This window comes from Callorhinchus milii, unplaced genomic scaffold (assembly GCF_018977255.1).
Source record: "Callorhinchus milii isolate IMCB2004 unplaced genomic scaffold, IMCB_Cmil_1.0 Scaffold11, whole genome shotgun sequence".
In the NCBI taxonomy this organism is placed as follows: Eukaryota; Metazoa; Chordata; class Chondrichthyes; order Chimaeriformes; family Callorhinchidae; genus Callorhinchus; species Callorhinchus milii.
Window position 1 is genome coordinate 739,063 of NW_024704752.1, and position 26,236 is coordinate 765,298.

The 26,236-nt window shown below is 44.1% G+C and overlaps 2 protein-coding genes across 2 annotated transcripts; both read left to right on the top strand.

The window, feature by feature from the left end:
* Positions 1 to 151: 151 nt before the first annotated feature.
* Positions 152 to 5,394, top strand: LOC121849894 (extracellular calcium-sensing receptor-like). Its single transcript, XM_042339202.1, has 5 exons — positions 152 to 427; positions 1,028 to 1,858; positions 2,076 to 2,303; positions 4,115 to 4,238; positions 4,484 to 5,394. Exons 1-5 carry the CDS (start codon positions 164 to 166, stop codon positions 5,392 to 5,394), a joined length of 2,358 nt encoding a protein of 785 aa, XP_042195136.1. The 5' UTR covers positions 152 to 163.
* Positions 5,395 to 14,271: 8,877 nt separating this feature from the next.
* LOC121849895 (extracellular calcium-sensing receptor-like) lies at positions 14,272 to 19,573 on the top strand. The gene is made up of 6 exons (XM_042339203.1): positions 14,272 to 14,516; positions 15,313 to 15,604; positions 16,361 to 17,191; positions 17,390 to 17,617; positions 18,440 to 18,563; positions 18,663 to 19,573. The coding sequence occupies exons 1-6, from the start codon at positions 14,272 to 14,274 to the stop codon at positions 19,571 to 19,573; spliced, it is 2,631 nt and encodes an 876-aa protein (XP_042195137.1).
* The last annotated feature ends 6,663 nt before the right edge of the window (positions 19,574 to 26,236 follow it).

The window sequence follows — 26,236 nt, forward strand, 5'->3', positions numbered from 1 at the left end:
GTTTTTTCAAGATGGTGTCTCACATTTATTTTGAGGGTAACATACAGATATTTCCCATTATTGTACAAAATAACAATATTAGCGTTAATTGTGTTGAGCAATGACCTAATTCATCCATTTATCACCCAGTTTTGATTTCAGAGTCTTTCGCCTTGTGAACACAATGATTTTTGCAATTGAGGAAATAAACGAGAACAGTGCGATACTCCTGAATGTTACACTGGGCTATACCATTTATGATGCCTGCAGGTCTTCCACCATTGCAACTAAGGTAGCTCTGGGTCTCATGAATGGTCAAAAGGAAGAAGAAACAGAGAGCGGCGATGACTGTCAAGAATCTCCCAGTATCCCAGCTCTAGTTGGTGCTGACGGATCCTCAGAATCCATGGCAGTGGCAAGATTAATAGCTCCTTTCAGAATTCCAATGGTAAGTTCACATAATTAGTTACTGGTTAATACTTGGTAAATTACAATTTAGCTAAATAAAACTATAATATCCTACAGAAACAATAAAATTAGAACAAATATTACACATTGAAACGATACTGAAATGTATTTAATGTTTTAGTTCTGCAAAATAATTCAAACAGATCTGTTCTGCTAGCCTTCATTGATACACAATGTGTGGGGCAGATCTTACTAAATTGATGATAGCTCCTCACTTCAGGCAACAACAACAATAAACAGCACTTTGCATTTATATAGTGCCTTTCACGTCAGGAGAATGTCCCCAGGCACTGGGCAGCATATCTGAGTTGTGGATTGAAGTCAAAGGAGTTGGAGGGCAGTAGGGGTGTGTTGAGCTGGGAGAATGACCGAAGACACGGTCAAAGAGGACGGTCTTTAGTTGGGCCATGAAGCAGTCAAGGAAAGGAAGATAATAAAGTGGCTCCAGGAGGTCGGGTCAGAAAGGTTGGATTGAAGAATGCTCAAGCTGGCATACTTGTCACTATTGATTCAAGGTATTTAGATTATGAAAGTTATATTCTGATTCATGATCTGCCTACACTTATTTTGTCGACTGCAGGTCAGCTACTTTTCCACATGTGCTTGTCTCAGTGATAGGAAAGAATATCCCACGTTTTACAGAACTATACCCAGTGACTATCATCAGTCCAAGGCTTTAGCTCAAATCGTTAAAAATTTTGGATGGACGTGGATTGGGACTATCAGAAGCAACAATGACTATGGTAACTTTGGAATGCAGGCATTTGTAGACATTGCGCAGGAACTTGGCATTTGCATTGCCTTCTCGGAATCATTTCATCAAACTGATTCTCTTGAAAAGATAAAAAAAATGATAAATAGAATTAAATCATCTACAACTAAAGTGATCGTGGCTTTTGCTGCGCCAGCAGAAATGTGGATATTACTCAAAGAAATTATACGACAAAATGTCACTGGAATTCAGTGGATAGGAACTGAGGCCTGGATAACAGCACAGATTATTTCTCCAGATGAGACCTTAAGATTTCTCACTGGGACAATTGGCACTTCAATTCCTTTGTTCGAAGTAAAAGGATTGCGAGAATTTCTGCTTCAAATTCATCCTTCTGGGTTTCCCGGAAATAGTTTAGTGAAGGAGTTTTGGGAAACTGCGTTCCAATGTATTTTCTGGTCAGGAAACACAAGCCAAATAACTGCAGCATCTACATTGCAACAATGCACCGGCCAAGAAAAACTATCAGCTCTGCACAATGCATATTCTGAGGTATCTATGGATGGAAGTTCCTACAATGTGTATAAAGCAGTGTACGCTGTGGCTCATGCACTTCACAATATGATCTCGTGTGAGAAAGGAAAAGGACCATTTATAAACAACACCTGTGCACATGTATCCAATCTTCAACCATGGCAGGTAAGGAAATGTTTAATAAGTCAACAGATCTACTTTCCTGTCAAATTTCCACATTGCTTAATTGTAAATTATTTGCATGTTGCACACAGCATTTAACTTGACCTTTGCCTATCAGAAGATATCACTCAGAAATATGCTTCGAAAAAAGGTCTTCAAAAGTTTGATGAGAGATATGACATTATAACCAATAAACCATGTATTTTATATTTTTGCAAAGTTACTTCATTACCTACAGTCAGTGAATTTCACAACGACATCCGGCGACAGGGTTTATTTTGATGAAAATGGAGATCCAGTGGCCACGTACGACTTGTTAAACTGGGGAATCAATTCGAGAGGCGCTGCTGAAATTCGTGTTATTGGCTTCTACGATGGCTCTGCTTCTCCTGGTCATGAACTCACTTTGGATGAGGAAGCTATTGAGTGGAGCAGTCGTCAAAAAACGGTACATAATTCTTGTTAGTTTAGATCAGAATTGAAATCTGGAATCGAAATGAAAATAATTTTAAAAATGTAAAAAGGTAGTAGGAATGACAAAAAGCATCCAATGTGCATACTAGAGATCCTCATCCTCACCTACAAGGCCATTCACGGCCTCACTCTCTCCTACCTCTCTGACCTACTATCCTCCTACTTACCTGCCCGTACCCTCCGTTCCTCTGGCTCCGGTCTGCTCCACATCCCCCGCCCCAACCGCCCAACCATCGGTGGCCTTCAGCCTCTCAGCTCCGAGGCTCTGGAACTCCATCCCCAGTGCCTTTTCCGCTTCCTCCCTTTCCTCCTTCAAGGCCGGTCTCAAGACCTTTCTCTATGACCGTGCCTTCAGCTCCCCTCTCAACTCTCTACCCCCTCCTTGCCCCCTCCCTTGCCTCCCCTCACCCTGACCATTTCCCCCCTCCTCGCTCCCTCCCTTCCCTCCGCTCACCCTGACCATTTCCCCCCTCCTCACTCCCTCCCTTCCTTCCCCTCACTCTGACTATTTCCCCCCAATGCTCGGGTCCTGACCCAACTGTCCAGCACTTTGGGACGTCCTCCCGACGTGAAAGGCGCTCTATAAATGGAATCTTGATGTTGTTGTTGTTGTAGAGGTCAAAGTGACTACCAATCTTATTGTATATCTCATGCATTTATTAAATTATTTTCCCCTTTTCCAAACCCTATGCTAAACAAATAGGAGAGAAATTTCAAATATTAAACACCTGATAAGAACATAAGAACATTAGAATTCTAAGGAGCAGGAGTAGGTCATTTTGCCCCTCGAGCCCTGCCCTGCCATTCAATAAGATCATGGCTGATCTATTCTAACTCCAACTACCCGCCTCATCCCCATATCCCTGAATCCCTTTGTCCACAAGAATAAAACGCTGATAAATTTGTCCAGAATTATCCTTTAGGCTTTGGATTTCTTGGGCATGAAAAGGAATGCGCTTTTTTTCTAACTCATTAACAAGCTCCAGGAGCAATTAATGAGTTGGACATGTGTTAAAACCTCCACAATATCAGCTGTCTTCACAACTAACTCTCCCCATTCCTGTGAGGCGACAATGACCTGCAAAGCAGGACCGAGAGGCAGAGGAATCTTCATGGTAGGCATCTCTTTCCAATGGCCCCTAACAGCAGTTACCGCCATTAAGCAATGAAAGAAGATGTCCCGTGTGTGTCTTTTCTATTTCTTGTAATCAAGAACAGACCGAGTTGGGAGTACAGCTGCTGGGATTCCGGGTTGAGGAGCACATGGTTACATGTCAAGGGCATTGTACCAGCTTCATTGGTATTGGGAGAGCCACGTTGCTCCTGAAGATGGGCATCTCAAAATGGTGGAAGTACTGCTCAATGTGCAAGGTGTAGAAGCTGAAGGCATTTGTACATTTTTGGTTAGTTTTACTCTTCTGGTGATGTGTTGCTGTAATAGTAATCCTCATCGTGCTGCACCTGAGATGTTTCTGGAACCGTTATCCAATTAGCAATGTGCTCACGTCCGATGTCTAATGACCAATGACTGATTTTACTGCCTGGAGAGAGATAAATGGAGTGTACTTGAGTTTGAGTTGGGTCCAAGGCAACATTGCAGCCAATCGAAGATTGGAGTCGACTCTGCGTGGCTGTCCAGGTAGATCAGTGCGTGTCAGGCAATTACAAGGCACCAAGAGGAGAAAGTTACAGGAACCTTTAGCACTAGTTAACTTCCGGAACATTTGTTTTAAATACCTGTATGCTGGCACTATAGTATTCGACAATGTTCATTTCTACACTCAGGTTCCACGTGCGGTTTGCAGTGAGAGCTGTGTACATGGAACAAGAAAAGTTGCCAGAAAAGGCCAACCCGTGTGTTGCTTTGACTGTACAGAATGTGCTGAGGGAGAAATCAGCAAAATCACAGGCGAGTGTAAAATTCCTCTTCCTATTTACAACAACAACTTGCCCTCCACATAGGGTAGCGTCTCAGACCTTATGTGGGGAAGGATGGACAGTTGGGGGTTGAACTGGATGCCGAGGTTGCGCACTAGACAGTGAGTCTGAGGAAGAGCCCAGGAAGGCTGAGGAGTTGAGATCCGAAGGAGAATTTCGAAAACTCCCTTTAGTAATATTCATGCCATACTTACTGAATTATCGTACCTTTCCCAGATTCCACAGACTGCATTAAATGCCCTGAACAATATTGGCCCAATCAGCAGAGAGATCGTTGCCTACCAAAGGAAATAGAGTTCCTCTCCTTTACCGAAATGCTGGGAGGTGTATTGCTGACATTGGCTCTGGTGGGAGTGAGCACCACAATAAGTATTGCCATTGTCTTCTTCACACACAGAGACACTCCTATTGTTAAAGCCAACAATTCTGAGCTCAGCTATCTGCTTCTCTTTGCATTAACGCTGTGTTTTCTGTGCTCAGTGACTTTCATTGGCGAGCCCTCAGTCTGGGCTTGCATGTTGTGCCACACAGCATTCGCTATCGCTTTCGTTCTCTGTATTTCCTGTATTTTGATTAAAACAATCCTTGTGATTCTGGCGTTTAAGGCAACTCTTCCAAACAACAACATGGCCAAATTGTTCGGGCCTGCTCAGCAGCGTTGGAGTGTATTCCTCCTTACCTCTGTTCAGTGCCTGATATGTACTCTCTGGTTAACTATATCACACCCATTTCCCATGAGAAACACAGAATATTACAGAGAGATTATCATTCTGGAATGTGACCTGGGCTCTGTGAGCGCCTTTTATTCTATGGCGGGATATATTGCTTTCCTGGCCGGAGTGAGCTTTGTGCTGGCGTTTCTAGCTCGGAAATTACCTGATAACTTTAATGAGGCTCAATGTATAACCTTTAGCATGCTCATCTTTTGTGCTGTTTGGATCACTTTTATACCAGTTTACATCAGCTCTCCTGGGAAATACACCGTTGCTGTCGAAGTCTTTGCTATTTTAGCCTCGAGTTTTGGGTTATTGTTTTGTATTTTTGTTCCTAAATGTTACATTATTTTGATAAAACCTGAAATGAATACTAAAAAACACTTGATGGGCAAAGTACCTGTAAATAAATAAGCACTGCGCATTACAGGTATATGATCGTGTGCAGCAAAATGTAAACATATAATGTCTTCATTAAAGTCAAAATGAAAATAACCATGTAAATTGTTTCATATATATACACTCGTATACGGTATTGTTCATGGTAGTTGAAGTTTTCAGAAGTGTGCGCACGCGAGAAAAAAAAACCTCTGCGCCCCCCCACTGGTCCTGTTGAGTTGGCTGCCCCAGCCTATGGGATAATGTTTCCATCCACCTGACCGCTCGCTCCCGGTCCCCGCGTGCGCACTATGGCTATGATCCGAACCCCCTCCCTCCCTCCTCCCCTCCTCCCCTCCCTCCCTCCTCCCTCCTCTCTACCCCCAAACCCTCCCCCCTCTGCATCTTGCCCTATCCCCCTACTCCTCTGGCTCTTTCCCTTCTTTTGAGCACCTCATCCTCTCCCACCGCTCCTTCCTCTCACTTAAAATCCTCCTCCTCTACCGGCCCCCTAAAACCTCTCCCACCTTCATCTCTGACATTTCAACACTCCTCACATCTCTTTGCCTCTGCTCCGATCGCCTCATCATCCTGGCGACTTTAACCTACACTTCACACCCTCCTGCTCCATCTCCACAGACTTCTCTTCCCTGCTTTCCTCGCTCAACCTCTCCCTCCACATCAACTCCCCCACTCACAGTCACGGCCACCCACTCGACTTGGTGATCACCCGGGGCCTCAGTGTCTCGGATGTCACTATCACCGACAATGGCTGTCTCCGACCACCACTTTATCTCCTTCAGCACCTCCACCCCCCTCCCCACCTCCACCAGACCCACCACCATCTTCTACCGCCCCTGGAAGAAGTTACCCCCACAATCCCTAACCGCTGCCTTGGAGTCCTCTGAACTCCTCTCCCTCTGGCCTTCAACCCTGACTGACCACTCTTCTGCTCTCACCCTCCTCCACAACACCCTCTCCTCCACACTCGATACTCTTGCCCCCATCACCTTCCGTACTGTCTCCTACTCTCGCTCCTCCCGCTGGTTCACCACCCACCTCCGCTCACTGAAGAGCCAGGTGCGGGGCCGCTGAACGCACCTGGGTCAAATCTGGCCTAACGGTCCACCGACAAATCTGGCTGGACCTCCTCAAAACCTACCGCTCCACTCTAGCCTCGGCCAAATCGTCCTTCTACTCCAGGATAATCCTGGAGGCGAAGATCAACCCCAGGCTACTGTTTTCTACCACATCCCGAATCCTCTTCGCCCCCACCACCCCGGGCAGGTCATCTCCTCCAACCTTCACTGCGAGGAGATGCTGGATTTCCTTGAATCCAAAATCAAGGGAATTCGCTCCGCGGTCACTTCCCCTCCAACATCCAACCACCCCCCACCCCCTCCCTCCCACACTCCGACTCCTACCCATCCTCCCCTACACACTTTCGTACCCGTTTCCCCACCCTCTGTCACCAAACTCATCCTATCCCTGAAACCCACCACCTGCTCCCTTGACCCCATCCCCACTCCACTCCTTATCTCCCAGCTCCACCTCCTTGCCCCACATATCACAGACATCGTCAACCTGTCCCTCTCCTCTGGCTCTGTTCCCATTCCCTTAAAAACTGCCACCATCACTCCCACCTTGAAAAAACCCTCCCTTGATGCGTCGCAGCTATCAAGCTACCGCCCACCTCCAACCTCCCCTTCCTGTCCAAGGTCCTGGAACGAGTTTTGGCCTCCGAGCTGCGCTCTTTCCTCTCCACCCATTCATTATTCGAACCCCTTCAGTCGGGTTTCCGTGCTGCCCATAGCACAGAAACTGCCCTGGTCAAGGTCACCAATGACATCCTGACCATCTGTGACCAGGGCTCCCTCTGCCTCCTCGTCCTCCTCGACCTATCGGCAGCATTCGATACGGTCGACCACGCTATCCTCCTCCACCGCTTGTCCTCCCACCTAAACCTTCAAGGCCCTGTCCTTGAGTGGTTTAGGTCATACCTCTCCCACCGTCTTCACTTTGTCTCCACAAATGGTTTTTCCTCCACCCCCCGCACTGTCTCGTGCGGTGTCCCTCAAGGCTCTGTCCTTGGTCCTTTCCTCTTCACCCTCTACATGTTCCCCCTGTGGTGACATCATCCGCAGACATGGGGTTAACTTCCACATGTATGCGTATGACACCCAACTCTACCTTTCCTCCTCTACCCTCAACTCCACGACCCCCGATGTCCTGACAGCTGTCTGTCCGACATTGAGTCCTGGACGAGAGACAACTTTCTTCAGCTCAACGTGCGTAAAACGGAGGCCCTCCTGATTGGGTCACGTGAGCGCCTCCGCACCTCAGGCGCTGACAGCATCAGCATCCAAGGCCGCACTCTCCACCTCTCAAAGCCATCAGGAACCTCGGGGTTCTGTTCGACCCTGAGCTGTCCTTTCTCCCTCATATCCGCACTACAACTGGCACCGCCTTCCATCACCTCCAGAACATCGCCAGACTAACGGCACTACCTCATCCCTCACGCTGCTGACACTCTAGTCCACACCTTTATCACCTCAAGGCTGGACTATGGGAGCTCTCTCCTCGCCGGCCTTCCCGGCACCTCCCTCCACACTGCAGTCATTCAGAACTCTGCAGCTCATGTACTGTCCCGCACCAGGCTTCGTGACCATATCACTCCCGCCCTCGCCCTCACCCTCACCCTCGCCCTCGCTCGCCTCCACTGGCTCTCCATCCCCCAGAGGATGGATTTCAAGATCCTCATCCTCACCTACAAGGCCATTCACGGCCTCGCTCCCTCCTACCTCTCCAACCTACTATCCCCCTACCTACCTGCCCGTACCCTCCATTCCTCTGGCTCCGGTCTGCTCCACATCCCCCGCCCTATCCGCACTACCATCGGTGGCTGGGCCTTCAGCTTCTCAGCCCCAAGGCTCTGGAACTCTATCCCCCAGTACCTTCGCCGCTTCCTCCCTTTCCTCCTTCAAGGCCGGTCTCAAGACCTTTCTCTTTGACCGTGCCTTCAGCTCCCCTCTCAACTCTCTACCTCTTCCTCGCCCCCTCCCTTCCCTCCCCTCACCCTGACCATTTCCCCCTTGCTCGGGTCCTGACCCAACTCTACAGCACCTTGGGACGTCCTCCCGACGTGAAAGGCGCTCTATAAATGGAATCTTGTTGTTGTTGTTGTGCGATATGCGCACATTGGCGGGATGCTCCTCAATGACAGAGCAAATGTCCACGTGTGCATCACATACCAGTGTGTGTGTGCATTGCATACACCGTGTTAGACAGCATTGCCTTCCCCGTTTGGTATCCGGAGACCACTCACATATGTTCACACCATTTGGAGACACAATTATATTCCATGTATAGCATCTCCCAATTACACCCGAAAAAAGGAAGCAATAGCCACAATGCAATGCATAACAACGCCCCTTGTGGAGTGATGAGATTTTGCAGCTCCATTGTGGGAGTGGGTGGTGGGGGGTTACCCGGGGTCCCCACCTCACGGTCCCAGTACCTTTATCCACAAGGCAAGTCACGCTCAATCTCTTTGGTGCACATGTGGAAACCCATCACCATGCTGAACAGTATCCAAACCAAACTGAGATTGGTGTATATCCACCTGCACTGGAAATACTAGAGAAAAGATTGTTGGAATGCAATGAGCGCTCTCTGTCTGGGGGGAAGCATCCGCTGACCTTGCTTACAGATGCAATTTGGCCAGAGCCAAGGCTTGGGGACACCAGAGTGCACGTTGCGGTAACTGCTGGTTTCTAACCAGTTAAAACCACATAGCTTGGCATTGGTATCGCTGTCTGCCCCATTCAAATTTCTCCACCTTCTACACCCCACACTCCACTACTCCTGTATCAGTCCTTCTCTCTCACTGCCTTCCTAGCCTTATATCTCTCCTATATCCCATCACTGCCTCCCTCTGCTCCAGGTTGGGCATCCAGATAACAAATCCCGCCACCCCAACTACCCCTTTGCCCACTGGATTGGAGCCAGGACAGGGTGGTCAGAGCTGGAAAAGAGGGGGCGGACCCATCACAGAGTGGGGCGGAACTGGCACAGATGGGGCGGAGCCATGCTAGAGTGGGTGGAGCGGGCTCAGAGGGGCGGAGCCAAGACAGAGAGAGCGGGGCCAGGACAGAGCGGGACGGAGTTGGGACAGAGCGGGGCGGAGCCTGGACAGAGGGGGCAGAGTCTGGACTGAGGGGCGGAGCCTGGACCGAGGGGGCGGAGCCTGGACCGAGCGGGCGGATCCAGGACAGAGCAGGGCGGAGCCTGGACAGAGGGGGCGGAGCCTGGATAGATGGGGAGGAGCCTAGACAGAGGGGCGGGGCATGGAGAATTGTAGAAAAACGACAAGTTAATCAGCGTGATGTCAAACTTAAACAACTGAACCAACGAAAACACCAACAAAACTAACAAAATACTGCAAAAACGCGAACAAAAGCATCATCAAAAAGACTAACAAAAATATAAACAAAAAACTAACAAAACACCAACAAAAACACCGACAAAACCACCAACAAAAACACTGAAAAAAACACTAACAATAAGCATAATAATCCTTGCATTGAATCCTTCTTCTTGACATCTCAAAGCCCTTCACAGAATATGGTGTAAAGTAAATTGACTGTATATTTGTGGGTGAACGCGGCAGCCAATTGCGCACAACAGCGTCCCACAAACAGTCATGGATTGAAAATGACCAATGTATTATTGTTTTATTTTTTGGAGGGATTATTAAAATGAACGAAAACACTAACATAAACACTAACATAAACACTAACTAAAATACTAACATAAACACTGACAAACCACTAACAAAAACACCAACAAAGCTCTAAAAAAATCCTTACAAAATAATAACAAAAACACGATCAAAAACACTAACAAAAAATAAGCAAAAACATTAACAAAACACTAACAGAAACATTAACGCAAACACCAACAAAAACACCAACAGAAACATTAACAAAAACACAAGAACACCAACAAAATCGCCAACAAACACTAAAAAATCATGAATAAAAATACCAATAATAACACCGACAAAAACACGAACAAAAACACGAACAAAAGCACAACGAAACCACCAACAAAAAAAACAACAACGGATAGAGGGATTAAGGGATATGGGGATAAGGGGGACAGATTGAGTTAGGTCAGAAGATCAGCCAAGATCTTATTGAATGGCGGGGCTGGCGTGAGGGGCCAAATGGTCTACTCCTCTCCTAATTCCTATATCCCTATAAATGCAAGGATTATTTACAAATGGGAATCCCAGCACTAGATTGTTGGAATGGAATGCGCGCTCTCTCCCTGGAGGGAAGCATCCTGCCTACCTAATTCCGGAAAGTATTAAGCGCAGATTGGCAAGAGCCAAGGGTTGGAGAGCCCAGAGGGTGCGTTCAGTTACTGCTGGAGTCTAACCAGTTAAAACCACATAGCTCACCATTGGTATTAATGTCCGGCAAGCTTTCCCGCTACTTGTCCAGTGAGGAGCACCCTATCCGTTAGTGCTTTGGCTGCAGTGTTACCAGGAGCTGAGTGAGATGACTCCCTGCCCCAGTGACTGGTCTGCTCTTCCAGGTCCTGGTTTGTGCTGGCGTTTCTAGCTCGGAAATTACCTGATAACTTTAATGAGGCTCAGTGTATAACCTTTAGCATGCTCATCTTTTGTGCTGTTTGGGTCACTTTTATACCAGTTTACATCAGCTCTCCTGGGAAATACACCGTTGCTGTCGAAGTCTTTGCTATTTTAGCCTCGAGTTTTGGGTTATTGTTTTGTATTTTTGTTCCTAAATGTTACATTATTTTGATAAAACCTGAAGTGAATACTAAAAAACACATGATGGGCAAAGTACCTGTGAATAAATAAGCACTGCACATTTCAGGTGTACATTGAGGGGAACAATAATATAAACACTTGTTATTTCTTCAATAAACATAAAAAGAAAATAACCATGTCAAATATTTCATATATACACTCTCATATATGGTATTGTTCATGGTTCATGAATATAAATAAGCGCTGCCCATTACAGGTATATAATCGTGAGTAAAATAACGAAAACATATCATGTCTTCATTAAATGCAAAAAAGAAAATAATTAAGTTGAATATCACATATATTTAATATTTCATATGTATAATGGGATTATGCTTGTTAGCATTTTCACATAATCAGTAATAGGATCCTTAATCTGTCACAATTAATGTGCTTTCCAGCTAAAAGTAATGTATTTGAGTCCAAGGTTATTGCTGTGGAGTGCATAGAATCCAAACTGTTAGCACTAAAAAGTGACAAATCCCCTGGTCCGGATGGCTTGCATCCCAGGGTTTTAAAAGAGGAACTTATGAGATAGTGGAGGCCTTGTGTCTGATCTTCCAAAATTCCTTGGATTCTGGAGCAGTCCCCATGGATTGGAAGATCGCAAATGTCACACCATATTAAAAAAGGTGGAAAGGAAAAGATGGGGAACTATAGGCAGTTAGTCTCGCATCAGTGATAGGAAGAATTTTAGAAAATTGATTAAGGATGTGGTGGTGCGGTATTTAGGGGAGCACAGTATAATTAGGCCAAGTCAATATGGCTTTACAAAAGAGAAGTTATGTTTAACAAATCTCATAGAGTTTTTTGAGGATATTTCCAGTAAACCAGATAAGGGTGGATCAGTGGATGTGGTCTATTTGGTCTTCCAGAAGGCACTCGATAAGGTTCAGCATAAAAGATAAGGGCCCATGGAATTGGGGGGAGCATATTAACGTGGATTGGGGAATGGTTAACGGTTAGGAAACAAAGAGTAGGGAAAAATGGGTCCTTTTCAGATTGGCGGGATGTGACTAGTGGAGTACCACAGGATCAGTCCTTGGGCCTCAGCTATTTACCATCTACATCAACGATCTAGATGAGGACATCGATGTTAATACATCTAAATTCGCAGATAACACAAAACTAGGAGGGAGAGTAACACAGAGGACGACATAAAAAAATGTAGCGAGACATAGATAGGTTAGATGATTGGGCAGGTAGGTGGCAGATGAAATATAATGTAGGGAAGTGCAAAGTCATCCACCACGGTACCAAAAACAGTAGAGCGGGTTATTTTTTTGAAGGGGAGAGATTGGAATGTGTTAGCGTCCAGAGGGACTTGGGTGTCCTTGTACACCAATCACAGAAAGTTAGTCTGCAGGTGCAGCAGCAATTAGGAAGGCGAACGGTATGTTAGCATTCATTATGAAAGGATTAGAGTATAAGAGTAGGGAAGTCTTGCTGCAACTATATAGGGCCCTGGTGAGACCACACCTGGAATAATGCATCCAGTTTTGGTCTCCTTATTTAAGGAAGGATGTACTTGCCTTGGAGGGGGTGCAGCGTAGATTTATTAGGTTAGTGCCAGGGATGAAGGGGATGAGTTACGAGGATAGGCTGACCAATTTGGACCTATATTCTCTGGAATATAGAAGAATTAGAGGGGATCTTATAGAAACCTATAAGATCATCAAAGGGCAATGATAGAGTAGATAGTGGGAGATTGTTTCCCCGGTTGGAGAAACTAAAACCAGGGGTCACAACCTTAAAATCAGAGGCAACCCTTTCGTACTGAGTTGAGGAAGAACTTCTTCACTCAAAGGGCGGTGAATGTATGGAACTCACTACACCAAAGGGCTGTTAACGCTCAGTCCTTGAACATATTCAAGACTGAGATAGATAGATTTCTTATTGCAAAAGGGATTAAGGGATATGGGGATAAGGCAGGGTCAGGTTATTAGCTGGAGTTAGATTAGAAGATCAGCCATGATTGAATGGCGGGGCAGGCTCGAAGGGCCAAATGGCCTACTCCTGCTCCTACATGTTATGTTATGTTAATGGGCAAAACTATAGTTGTCTATTGTGTACGTTTTGCTGTTTTGTTTGACTATTGTTGGCCAAAGTCTATGGGAGTGATTTCAACACAGTCAACAACGACCTGCATTTATATAGGGCCCTTCGTGCGGGTTAGTGTCCCAGAGCGCTTGACAGTGGCGGAGTCTCACAATGAGCGAGGGGGAGAGGGAGGGGGGAGGTGACCGTAAGCACCATCAAAAAGGGAGCTGTTTAGGTGGGATTTGAAGGTTGGTGAGGGAGGGGGCAGGGATGGAAGGAGAAAGTTCCAGAATTTTGGGGCGCAGTGACCGAAAACACGACCAGCAATGGTGCAACTGAGGGCACAATGGACAAACAGGACCGTAGCCAGCCGAGTGGAGGCAGCGGGTGGTGGAGTGGTGAGGGGCTGTGGCTAAGAAGGTTGGGTAGGTAGGAAGGTGTGAGGGTTTGAAGGGATTTGGAAATGAGTGAGAGGATCTTGAAATTGATCCATTCGGTGATTGGGAGCCAGTGGAGCCTGGCAAAGACTGGGGTGATGGGGGGACGGAGCTTTGTGCAGGTGAATATCCGGGCAGCAGAGTTGTGACTTAATTGGATTTTGTGTATGGTGGAGCTGAGGGAGAGGCCTGCGAAAAGGGCATTAGATAAGGCAAAGAGAGACTTAATTCACATTAATTAGTTGGTTGCTCATGTCACGTATTTTATTTAACAAGAGTATTGCTTATCATAACGGTCTACGGTGCTGTTAGTTGGTGCCAAACAAGACGATAGCCACACATTAGGGACTTCACCGTATTAAAGGCAGAAGAGTGCAGGTGGAATATGTTCGAAAGCCCCAATCATGGCTACAGGAGCTGAGGGATTAGTTACTGTTTCCATACTCAGGTCCGTTATTGCCCCTGGGATTCTCACAATGTATTTACACTTTATATTTGGGATCAGAAAGGGAACTAATCCCACAAGTGATTACTGTTTGATACACTATATATACAAACAGATGCAGCGACACATACAATATACAGCACAGTTTCATGATGACAAGGGATCAGCAGCGGTTACCGAGAAGCTCTGTGATGTTCAGCCCATATGTGTGGCTGCTCATTGCTTGTTGTGTTTGGGGATCCCAGGGAAAGCATTGCAGGCTCCAAGGCAAGTTCAATCTATCGGAAATATCCAAAGATGGCGATATCGTTCTCGGAGGTATCTTTGATGTTCACCTTGACCGCTTTAAACAAATGAATACATTCGTTACTGCTCCAGAAGAAACAAAATGCAAAAGGTGAGCTCAGTAATGTTAGGGACCATCGTATGATCAGACTTTAATGTATGCGCATGTGGTAAGCCTTCCCAGGTCCATTGAATGAATGTTGTATATTTAATAAAATTGAAGTGAAAAAATTGCCCGCACTTGAAAGGTTCCACATTTTTAACAGCAAGCCGAAATAGTATTTAATAAATAATTACTTAGACGCATTTTTGCTTCCTATTTTAGTAAAAATGCGCTCATCGTGTTCTAATCAAATAAAGCAGCAATAGCTTATAATGAGAGAGTCTCTTCCGGCAGATTAAGCTGTTGAAGTGCTTAGCAATGGATTAGTGTGAAGCCCCCACTTGATGGGGAGATAGCATGTTAACCTCGACTCTATCTGCTTGCACAGATGGCTGTGAAAGATTTTCTGGTTGTTTTAGAAAAGAGAATTGAGATTCTCCCCATGTTCTCGCCAGTATTGATTGGCTTCAGGGCTGCCTCAACTATCCTTATCATCTGTAACCGCAATTGCTGCACATCTCTTAACTTTGTAAACAAATGATTTCAAACGTTCTTTATGTCACATGGGCTATGTCAAATGCCGGGCTGATTATTATTGCTATTATTGAATGCATTTGGCCCAATGGAAAGTAACATTACTCACATTTAAAACAGCGTCTTTCACCTCGAGAGTACGTCTCAAAGTGCTTCACAGGATTTACTGAAAAGTGTAGTGATTCTATTCAAAAAGCACCTTATTGAAGCTGACATACAATATACAGGACTCTGATATACCTGCAACATTAATGGTGGATTTCTCGTGCAGTTTGGATTTTAGAGCCTTCCGTCTGGTCAATACGATGATGTTTGCAATAGAGGAAATAAACCAGAACCCTGCACTGCTTCCTGATATTACTCTGGGATATAAGATTTATGATGATTGCGGATCTTCCAATATTGCCACTAAAGTAGCATTGAGCCTTGTGAACGGTCAAGGAGCAACAGAGGATGACCATAACTGTGAAGGGCCTCCTAATGTCCCAGCTCTTGTTGGTGGTGATGGATCCTCGGAGTCCATAGCTGTTGCAAGGTCAATTGGTCCATTCAGAATCCCAATGGTATGTCATCACGATAATACCACAACAACAACTTGTATTTATAAAGTGATTCTCATGCAGGATAGCATCCCAGAATGCTTGACAGTGGCAGAGGCTGATGCTAAGGCTGGAGGAGGTAACAGTAGGCATGGTCAAAGAGGAAGGTCTTCAGGTGTGATCTGAAGATGGGGAAGAAGGGTGTTCCAGAGTTTCTGGTGATAGTGACTGAAAGTGCAGCTACCGATGGTGGAATGGAGGGCACCAGGCACATGCAGGAGGCCAGAGCCAGTCGAGCGGAGGTAGTGGGGAGTCGATTGGGGAAGTAAGCAGTTTGGAGAGATATGAAAGGTTTGATGGGGATACAGAGTTCAATGTGGGAAATATCGGTAGAATGTTAGTTATCCTCCTAAAAGAAAATAAGTATTTTACACTTACCCGAAGAATGAAATCACAGAACAAGAAGAATATTGCGGATTAAATATATGTTAAGTATTCATGTTTGTTTTCTTTTTTAAATTGTGGTAATTAATGTAAATTGTTCTATTCTTCATTTACTTTCAGTTCTGACGAAGTGTCCTGGATCCGGAACATTGACTTACTTTACTTTCTCTCTAGATGCTGCCTGAACTGTTGGTTGACACAGCAACTTCTGTTTTAATTGACTATAGTGGAATGGTTCAGATTGGAAATCAATATATTCACCAGAAGTATGTAAAATACAAGATATTTTTAATTTGATCCTAACTGTTTTCTGTCCAAATTTCTAATTAACTGCAGGTCAGTTACTTCTCTACCTGTGTCTGTCTCAGTGACAGGAACGAATATCCCACGTTTTACAGAACCATACCCAGTGACTACCATCAGTCCAAGGCTTTAGCTCAAATCATTAAGAAGTTTGGATGGACGTGGATTGGGACTATCAGAAGCAACGATGACTATGGTAACTTTGGAATGCAGGCATTTGTAGACATTGCGCAGGAACTTGGCATTTGTATTGCCTTCTCGGAATCATTTTCCAGAACTGATTCTAATGAAAAGATAAGGAAAACTGTAAACATAATTAAATCATTCACTGCAAAAGTTGTGGTGGCTTTTGCTGCCCCGAGGGAAATGCAGTTATTACTCAAAGAAGTAATACGACAAAACCTCACTGGAATACAGTGGGTGGGAACTGAAGCCTGGATAACAGCCCAACTTATTGCCCCAAATGAAAGTGCGAGATTTCTTATTGGAGCAATTGGCCCAGCGATTCCTTCAGCAGAAGTAAAGGGATTGCAGGAATTCCTTCTGAAAATTCATCCGTCTAAGTTTCCCGGAAATAGTTTAGTTCAGGAGTTTTGGGAAACTGCGTTCCAATGTAGTTTCTGGTCAGGAAACACAAGCCAAACAAACACAACATCCACATTGCAGCAATGCACCGGCAAAGAAGATGTAACAGAAATACACAATGGATATTCTGATGTAACTATGGATGGAATTTCCTACAACGTATACAAAGCGGTGTACGCTTTAGCTCATGCACTTCACAATCTGCTTTTGTGTGAGAGAGGAAAAGGACCATTTATGAACAACACCTGTGCACACTCATCAAATTTTCAGCCATGGCAGGTAAGGAAACATTCGTACATAAAACATATCTGTATTGGTAACCAATGCTCTGTGTATTTTTTGAATTGTGTCAACCTACTGACGATTGTTAAGTTACTAACCATCTCATATAATAAACATTATCGTTCATGTAATGTGACGTTATGATTCCTCAATGCTGCCTTACATTTGATCATATTCTTTGATATTGTTGTACAGATTCTCCATTACCTACAGTCAGTAAATTTTACATCAAAATCCGGTGACAGAATTTATTTTGATGAAAACGGTGACCCTGTGGCCAAGTATGACTTGATAAACTGGCAAAAGAATTTGAAAGGCGTTGCTGAAACTCGTGTAATTGGCTTCTACGATGGTTCCGCATCTCCAAGCCGGGAGCTTACGGTGAATGAGGAGGCTATCGTGTGGAGCAATGGTCAAACTGAGGTAGTTTTCTATTTGCTTTAGAAAGAAACTTGAATTTCAATTGCCATGAAGGAGAATGTCAAAGAGTACTTAGTAGGAATTCGGTTGTTAGTCGATCGGTGGATCACTTCAAAAAAATAATAATAATAATTTGGACACTCAATCCACGACTGTTCGGAGGGCTCTGCTCAATTGGATGCTGCATTTTTCCCAGAGAATGTACAGTTAATTCACTTTGCAATGTATCCTGTCAAGTACTTTGAGGCGTCTCAAAGACGTGATAAGGCGCCGAATGAAACGCAAGGATTATTATAAGAACATACGATATAGTAGCAGGAATAGGCCATTCGGCCCCTGGAACCTGCCCCACCATTTAATAAGATCACGGCTGATCTTCTAACCTAATTCAATTCACCCGCCCTATCCACATATCCCTTAATCCCTTTAGTTTGTAAAAATATATAATCTGATTCTTGATTATCTAATTTTATGATCATAAACATTGAAGCAGATTGCATTTGTATCGTTCCCTTCACATGCAATAGCGACTTCGATTGCTTTACAGTAGAGGCCCTGAGTTGAGGGAATGAGAGAGTGGGAAGGTTACTGTCGGTGTGGTAGGTTCTGACATTCAAATTGAAGAGCGAGCGATAGAATGCATTTGAGGGAGAGTTTCAGAGTTCAGGTGTAGAATTAAACAGCTTTGGGACAACACTTATTTCTAATCAGTTCATTTGTGTTGTTTTGAACACATGCATTGACTAAAACCATTACTGATTACTAATCTGAACTGATTAATTAATCTGCATCATTTTATTTGACAAGTTTTATTTTTATTCTGAGATTCCACGTGCGGTTTGCAGTGAGAGCTGTATTCCTGGAACACGAAAAGTTTCCAGAAAAGGCCAACCCGTGTGTTGCTTTGACTGTACAGAATGTGCTGAGGGAGAAATCAGCAACATCACAGGTGAGTGTAAAATTCCTCTTCCTATTTAACGCTTCTCTTTCAAAAACTCCCTTTAGTAATATTCATGCCATACTTACTGAATTATCGTACCTTTCCCAGATTCCACAGACTGCATTAAATGCCCTGAACAATATTGGCCCAATCAGCAGAGAGATCGTTGCCTACCAAAGGAAATAGAGTTCCTCTCCTTTACCGAAATGCTGGGAGGTGTATTGCTGACATTGGCTCTGGTGGGAGTGAGCACCACAATAAGTATTGCCATTGTCTTCTTCACACACAGAGACACTCCTATTGTTAAAGCCAACAATTCTGAGCTCAGCTATCTGCTTCTCTTTGCATTAACGCTGTGTTTTCTGTGCTCAGTGACTTTCATTGGCGAGCCCTCAGTCTGGGCTTGCATGTTGTGCCACACAGCATTCGCTATCGCTTTCGTTCTCTGTATTTCCTGTATTTTGATTAAAACAATCCTTGTGATTCTGGCGTTTAAGGCAACTCTTCCAAACAACAACATGGCCAAATTGTTCGGGCCTGCTCAGCAGCGTTGGAGTGTACTCCTCCTTACCTCTGTTCAGTGCCTGATATGTACTCTCTGGTTAACTATATCACACCCATTTCCCATGAGAAACACAGAATATTACAGAGAGATTATCATTCTGGAATGTGACCTGGGCTCTGTGAGCGCCTTTTATTCTATGGCGGGATATATTGCTTTCCTGGCCGGAGTGAGCTTTGTGCTGGCGTTTCTAGCTCGGAAATTACCTGATAACTTTAATGAGGCTCAGTGTATAACCTTTAGCATGCTCATCTTTTGTGCTGTTTGGATCACTTTTATACCAGTTTACATCAGCTCTCCTGGGAAATACACCGTTGCTGTCGAAGTCTTTGCTATTTTAGCCTCGAGTTTTGGGTTATTGTTTTGTATTTTTGTTCCTAAATGTTACATTATTTTGGTAAAACCTGAAATGAATACCAAAAAACACTTGATGGGCAAAGTACTTGTAAATAAATAAGCATTGCCCATTACAGGTATAATTTGGGAGCAACAATAATGTTAATACTTAAAACGTTAATGCCTTCATTAAATGCACAAAAACACACATAAACTGTGTCATATATAATGTGTCATAATTGTAATGTGATTCATAAGATGTCTCATATGTGTAATGGAATTGGTGCTTCGGAGCATTTTCACATAATCTGGTAATGACTGCCTAAATATCTTACATTTAATGTTGCATTTGAGCTGAAGGTAATGTAATACTTTGCATTCCAATCTCGGGTTATTGCTGTAGAGGACAGACGATTTGGTGTCAGCCTGCCACGGTTGTTCTCGAGATATTAAACCAAGGCACATTCTACCCTTTGAGGAGGACATTAATGATCCAATGGTACAATTGAAATAGAAAAGAAAATGCCTTTCTGATCATGGCCAGCAATCTCTCATATAAAATCGATAACTCACTTCATGTCTGTCTGTGAAATATTGTTTGGTGCAATTGGCTGCCGTGTTTCCCTACATATAGATAGCCTTCAGACCTCACAATTAATTCATGTGTTCTGTTCTGAGAGCTCTCGACGACATGATAAGGCACCATGCTGATATGTTCACTTATGGATAAAACTGTAATTGTTGAATTGTTATGAATGTTTTGCTGTTTTGGTTGACTATTCTCAGGCCAACCATTTTTGCAGTGATTTCAACACAATATCAATGTTGATATATTTGTGGCTGACTGGAATACTCTTATCCATTCAAAGGAGAAATTGATATTTTCTTCACATGATTCTTATTTTCGTGAATTTGAGAGAAAAGCTTGCACATATTTAAGGATGTGACAGCTCATTCTCTTCGTTTTCATATTAAATTCACTTTAAGGATAATTGGATGATTTAAGAAATTGACAATCGCTTCCTTAGAACAGAATCTGGGTTTGCTCTGAACTCCAGCGATGCTGTACATGAACTCTTACAAGCATAACGTTAATCTGTATATTAATAAACGTATTGATTGTTAAAGGTTACCAGTGGAGGTTGCTTTGGCTACCAGGTATATAGAGATAAAGGATTATAGATTAATTCTGAGACTTCACTTATTGTTCCTCCTAATTATCCGTCTGAGTGCAGTCATAATACACTTTTGATGAGAACATAAGTTTTGCTAAATGAAAGAAGATCAAGTTCCATCCATTTTGCCTTCCACCCATCCTGGCAATCCAAAGCACATGTCACGTCCCAAACTATATACTGTATATACATTTGAACAATGTTACTCAGTTTTGATTTGATCGTCTGTATGTGGATTTGAAAGTTTGAACACCACAAGCATTTTGTGCAACTGATAATCCCAGTGATCGTAAATCATCCTTGCATTAACATATGCATTTGGAATCCTGTAGCTCAATGATTAGAGTACTTTCCTTTCATTAGTAGATGCAAATAAGCAGAGCACTTGCCTTGCAAGCGAGAGATCTGGGTTTGATTCCCGGAGGGTGATATGTTGGGCACATTCCCTGACTCCACACGCCTTATTTACCTAGCAGTGAGAAGGAACCTGCTGTTAGTCAATTGGGGGATCGCTTTTCCAGCGGTAATGATTCCTTTCAAAAAGTAATAAATTAGTCACTCAATCCATGACTGGTTAATTCAGTCATCACTCCTATCCTCAAAAAACCCTCCCTGGACCCATCACTGTTCTCACATTACCGCCCCATCTCCAACCTCCATTTCCTTCCCAAGGTCCTGGAAAGAGTCTTTGCTTCCCAGCTTCGCTCCTTCCTCTCCTGCCACTCCCTTCACAAAACCCTCCAATCGGGTTTCCATGCCACCTGCAGCACAGAAACAGCTTTGGTCAAATTGACACATGACATTTTGTGCGTCTGCAACCAGGGCTCACTCTGCCTTCTAGTCCTTCTTGACCTCTCTGCTGCCTTCGAGAACCATTGACCACTCTACCCTCCTCCACCGGCTCTCCTGTCACCTCAACCTTCATGGTTCTGTCCTTCAATGATTCAGATCCTACTTCTCACACCGTCTCCACTTCATCTCCACAACCGGTTTCTCTTCCGGCCCCCGTACCGTCTTGTATGGCGTTCCTTGGGGAGCTGAACTTGGTCGCCACCTTTTCAATATCTATGTGCTCCCTCGTTGTGACATCATCTGCAGACATGGGGTCAACTTCCACATATATACAGATGACACCCAACTCTATTTCTCTGCCTCCACCCTGGACTCTAGGATCCCTGCTGTCCTGAAGGAATGTCTGTAAGACATTGTGTCCTGAATGAGAGCTAACTTTCTACATTTGAACGGCAATAAAACCGAGACTCTGCTGATTGTCAGTGCCTCCACACCTCAGGCGCTGACAGCATCACCATCCAAGGATGCACACTCCATCTCACTGGGCCAGTCTGGAACCTTGGCATCTTGTTTGACCATCAACTATCTTTTCTACCCCACATCCATGCATGTTGTCATGTCTCGCTCTGGCTTCCCCCAGCTCCACAACATCGCCTGGCTCCATCACTGTCTCACACCACAGGCCACCTCATACACACTTTCATAACATCCAGGCTTGACTATGCAAACTCCTTGCTTGTCGGCCTCCCCAACTCTTCCCTCCATATGCTGCAGATCATTCAGAACTCTGAAGCCCATTTTGTCTCCAGCACCAGGATCCGTGACCTTATCATCCCCATCCTCGCTCGACTTCACTTTCTTCCCATCACACAGGATACAGTTCAAGATCCTGTTCCTCACTTTCAAAGCCCTACACAAACTTGATTCCCCCTACCTCTGCGACCTCCTAACCCCTTACTAAAGTGCCCACTTCCTCCAATCAGTGGACTCCAGCCTGCTTCATTTCCCCACCTCGCCTGCCCCACCATTGGTGGGTAGGCCTTCAGCCACTCTGCCCCACCCTCAGGATCACCACATCGCAGTCCCTCCACCTCGCTCCCTCCCTTGCCTCCTTCAAGACCAATCTCAAGACTCTCCTCTTCGACCATGGGTTACACCTGAACAGGATTGGGACCAATGTCCTCGCAGCGAGGTTAACTAGTGCTGTGGGCAAATGTTTCAACTAATTTGGAAGGGGGAAGGGAATCAGGATGCAGCATCAGAGAGGAGAAAAAAGTTACATAGAGGGCTGGGAGAGACGAATAGCAATGTAATAAGGAGTAATCCAAAAAAAGGAGGGATTAGACGGGGGAGAAATGCAGAGCAAAAATAAGTCGGTATTGGAGTGCATGAAGTGTGACAAATAAGGTTGATGAGCTGTGGCTCAAGTTGCCACATGGGGTTATGATGTATTGGCAATAACGGAGATCTGGCACAAACAGCAATGAGAGCTGAATATTCCTGACTACAATGTATTCAGGAGGGATAGGAAAGGAAAAATAGTGGGGGGCTGGCAATATAGATTAAAGACACAGTTTCGGCCCTGGAAAGGCCCGGTGTGCTAGAGGGTCCCAAAACAGAATCTATTAAGTTAGAGTTAAGGGGCAGAAAAGGCGCTGTTACTTTGTTAGGTGGATACTACAGACCAACAAATAGTGGGAAGGAGATAGATGAGCAAATCTGGAAGCAGATTTCAGAAAGATGCAAACCAATAAGAGTAGTGATAATGGGGGACTTCAAGTATCCTAACATAGACTGGCAAAATAAGAGTATAAATGGCAATGAGGGAGAAGGATTCCTGAATTGTGCAGAATAACTTTTTGGATCAGTACATTTCCAGCCCAACGCGGAAAGAAGCAGATTTAGTTCTGAAGAATGAAGTGGAGCACATGGAGCAGGTTTTAGTAGGAAAGCATCTGGACAACAGTGATCACAAAACAACAACTTGCATTTATATAGCGCCCTCCACGCTGGGCAGCGTCTCAGAGCGTTTAAATATCATTAGGCTTAGGAAATTTATGGAAAGGGACAAGGAGCAATCAAAGGTGTAGATACTCAATTGGAAGAGGACTAATTTCAGTGAATTAAAAAGTCCGAGCCAAGGTAGACTGGAAGGAAAGATTGGCAGGTAAAATAGCTAATGAGCAATGAGAAGCTTTCAAGGTGGAGATAGTTTGGGAATAAAGCAAATACATTTCCACAAAAGGGAAAGGTCGGCAACCAAACCTCCTTGGATGAATAAGGAAATTGGGATTAAAACAAAACAGAAAAAGGAGGTTTATGATAAATGTCATGTCTACAATACAAATCAAATCAAATGGAATATAAAATATAAAAAGTACAGAGCAGAACTGTAAAAGGAAATAAGAGAGGCAAAAAGATTGTATCAGAAAAGATTGCAGAGTAACATAAAAGGGAACCCTAAGGTACTGTATAAGAATATCAAGAATAAAAGGTAAGTCAAAGGTAGGGTGGGACCATTTAGGACCAAAGAGGAAATCTTCTTGTGGCTGCAGAGGGCATGGCCGATGTACTGAATGAGTACTTTCCATCTGTCTTCACAAATAAGAGGATGCAGCCAATGCCACAGTATTGGAGGAGAGGGTAGGAAAATTGGATAGGTAAGTATAAACAGAGGAATGATACTAAAAAGATTGACAGTGCTCAAGATAGATAAGTCACCCGTTCCAGACGGGATGCATCCTAGGTTAATGAGGGAAGTAAGGGTGGAAATAACGGAGGCTCTGGCCACAATCTTTCAATCCTCCTTGGACCCCGGGGTGGTGTCAGAAGACTGGAGGGTTGCAAATGTTACTCCCCTGTACAAAAAAGGGGTAGAAGAATAAATCCGGGAACTGCAAGCCAGTCAGCCTAACGTCAGTAATGGGGAAACTTCTATCTAGAGCTATAATCTGGGACAAAATAGTTTTTCACTTTGAAAAATAAAGGATAGCAAACATGGATTTGTTAAAGGCAAAGCATGTCTGACAAACCTGATAACATTTTTTGGTGAAGGATGAAGGCAGTGCAGTTGATGTAGTTTATTTGGATTTTCAAAAGGTGTTTGATAAAGTGCCACATAAGAGACTTGTAAGCAAAATAGAAGCCCACTGTATTAAAGGGACAGTGGCAGCGGATACAGAACTGGCTGGGAGACAGAGAGCAGAGAGTGGTGGTAAACGGTTGTTTTTCTGACTGGAGGGAAGTGCAGTGGTGTCTCCCTGGGGTCAGTATTGGGACCACTGCTGTTTTGGGTCTATATAAATGATGTGGACTTAGGTATTAGGGAGTACAATTTTGAAGTTTGCATATGATACTAAGCTGGAAAAGTAGTAAACAGTGAGGAGGATAGTAACAGACTGCAAATGGACATAGACAGACTGGTAACATGGGCAGACACGTGGCAGATGAAGTTTAATGTGGAGAAATGCGAAGTGATGCATTTTGTGAGGAAGAATGAGCAGAGGCAATAGAGAGACTTCATTCATATTTTAAAACAGCCATTACACATTTTTATGATACTAATGCATAAAGCATAGAGAGACTTCATTCATATTAATTAGTTGGTTGCTTATGTCACGTATTTTATTTAACAAGAGTATTGCTTATCATAACGGTCTACGGTGCTGTTAGTTGGTGCCAAACAAGACAATAGCCACACATTAGGGATTTCACCGTATTAAAGGCAGAAGTGTGCAGGTGGAATATGTTCGAAAGCCCCAATCATGGCTACAGGAGCTGAGGGATTAGTTACTGTTTCCATACTCAGGTCCGTTATTGCCCCTGGGATTCTCACAATGTATTTACACTTTATATTTGGGATCAGAAAAGGAGCTAATCCCACAAGTGATTACTGTTTGATACACTATATATACAAACAGATTCAACCCCACGTACAATACACAGCACAGTTTCATGCTGACAAGGGATCAGCAGCGGTTACCGAGAAGCTCTGTGATGTTCAGCCCATATGTGTGGCTGCTCATTGCTTGTTGTGTTTGGGGATCCCAGGGAAAGCATTGCAGGCTCCAAGGCAAGTTCAATCTATCGGAAATATCCAAAGATGGCGATATCGTTCTAGGAGGTATCTTCAATGTACACGTTGATCGCTTTGAACAAATGAATACGTTCCTTACTGCTCCAGAAGAAACAAAATGCAAAAGGTGAGCTCAGTAATGTTAGGGACCATTGTATGATCAGACTTTAATGAAAGTGCAGGTGATAAACCCTCATGGGTCTATTTTAATGGAAATTGTACATTTAATAAAATTGAACCCCATTCGTGTGTGAGTGATCTATTATTACAAAATATAAGTGTTCAACAATTAGGGACCCAAGTGGAGATCGTCTTGTTGAGGCAGAGGGCATTGGCTGATGTACTAAATAATTACTTTGCAACTGTCTTCACAAAAGAAGATGATGTAACCAATGCCCCAAATCACAGGCGTGTGTACAGAAATTGGATATGATAAAAATCAACAAAGAGGAGGTACTAAAAAGGCTGTCGGTGCTCAACATAGATAAGTCACCTGGTCCGGATGGGATGCATCCCAGGTTACGAGGGAAGCAAGGGTGGAAATAGCGGAGCTCTGGCCACAATTTTTCAATAATCTTTGGACACTGGAGTGGTGCCAGAGGACTGGAGAGTTGCAAATGTTACTCCCCTGTACAAAAAGAGGCAGAAGGATAAACCTGAGAGCTACAGCCAATCAGCCTAATGTCAGTAGTAGGGAAACTTCTGGAGACTATAATTCGGGACAATGTAAATTTTCACTTGG

Coding starts and splice junctions, on each gene's coding strand:
- LOC121849894 (XM_042339202.1), top strand. CDS start 164: ATGATTTTTGCAATTGAGGAAATAAACGAGAACAGTGCGATACTCCTG. Junction 2,304..4,114: donor GGAGCAGTCGTCAAAAAACG/GTACATAATTCT, acceptor TTCTACACTCAG/GTTCCACGTGCGGTTTGCAG. Junction 4,239..4,483: donor AGAAATCAGCAAAATCACAG/GCGAGTGTAAAA, acceptor TACCTTTCCCAG/ATTCCACAGACTGCATTAAA.
- LOC121849895 (XM_042339203.1), top strand. CDS start 14,272: ATGACAAGGGATCAGCAGCGGTTACCGAGAAGCTCTGTGATGTTCAGC. Junction 17,618..18,439: donor GGAGCAATGGTCAAACTGAG/GTAGTTTTCTAT, acceptor TTTTATTCTGAG/ATTCCACGTGCGGTTTGCAG. Junction 18,564..18,662: donor AGAAATCAGCAACATCACAG/GTGAGTGTAAAA, acceptor TACCTTTCCCAG/ATTCCACAGACTGCATTAAA.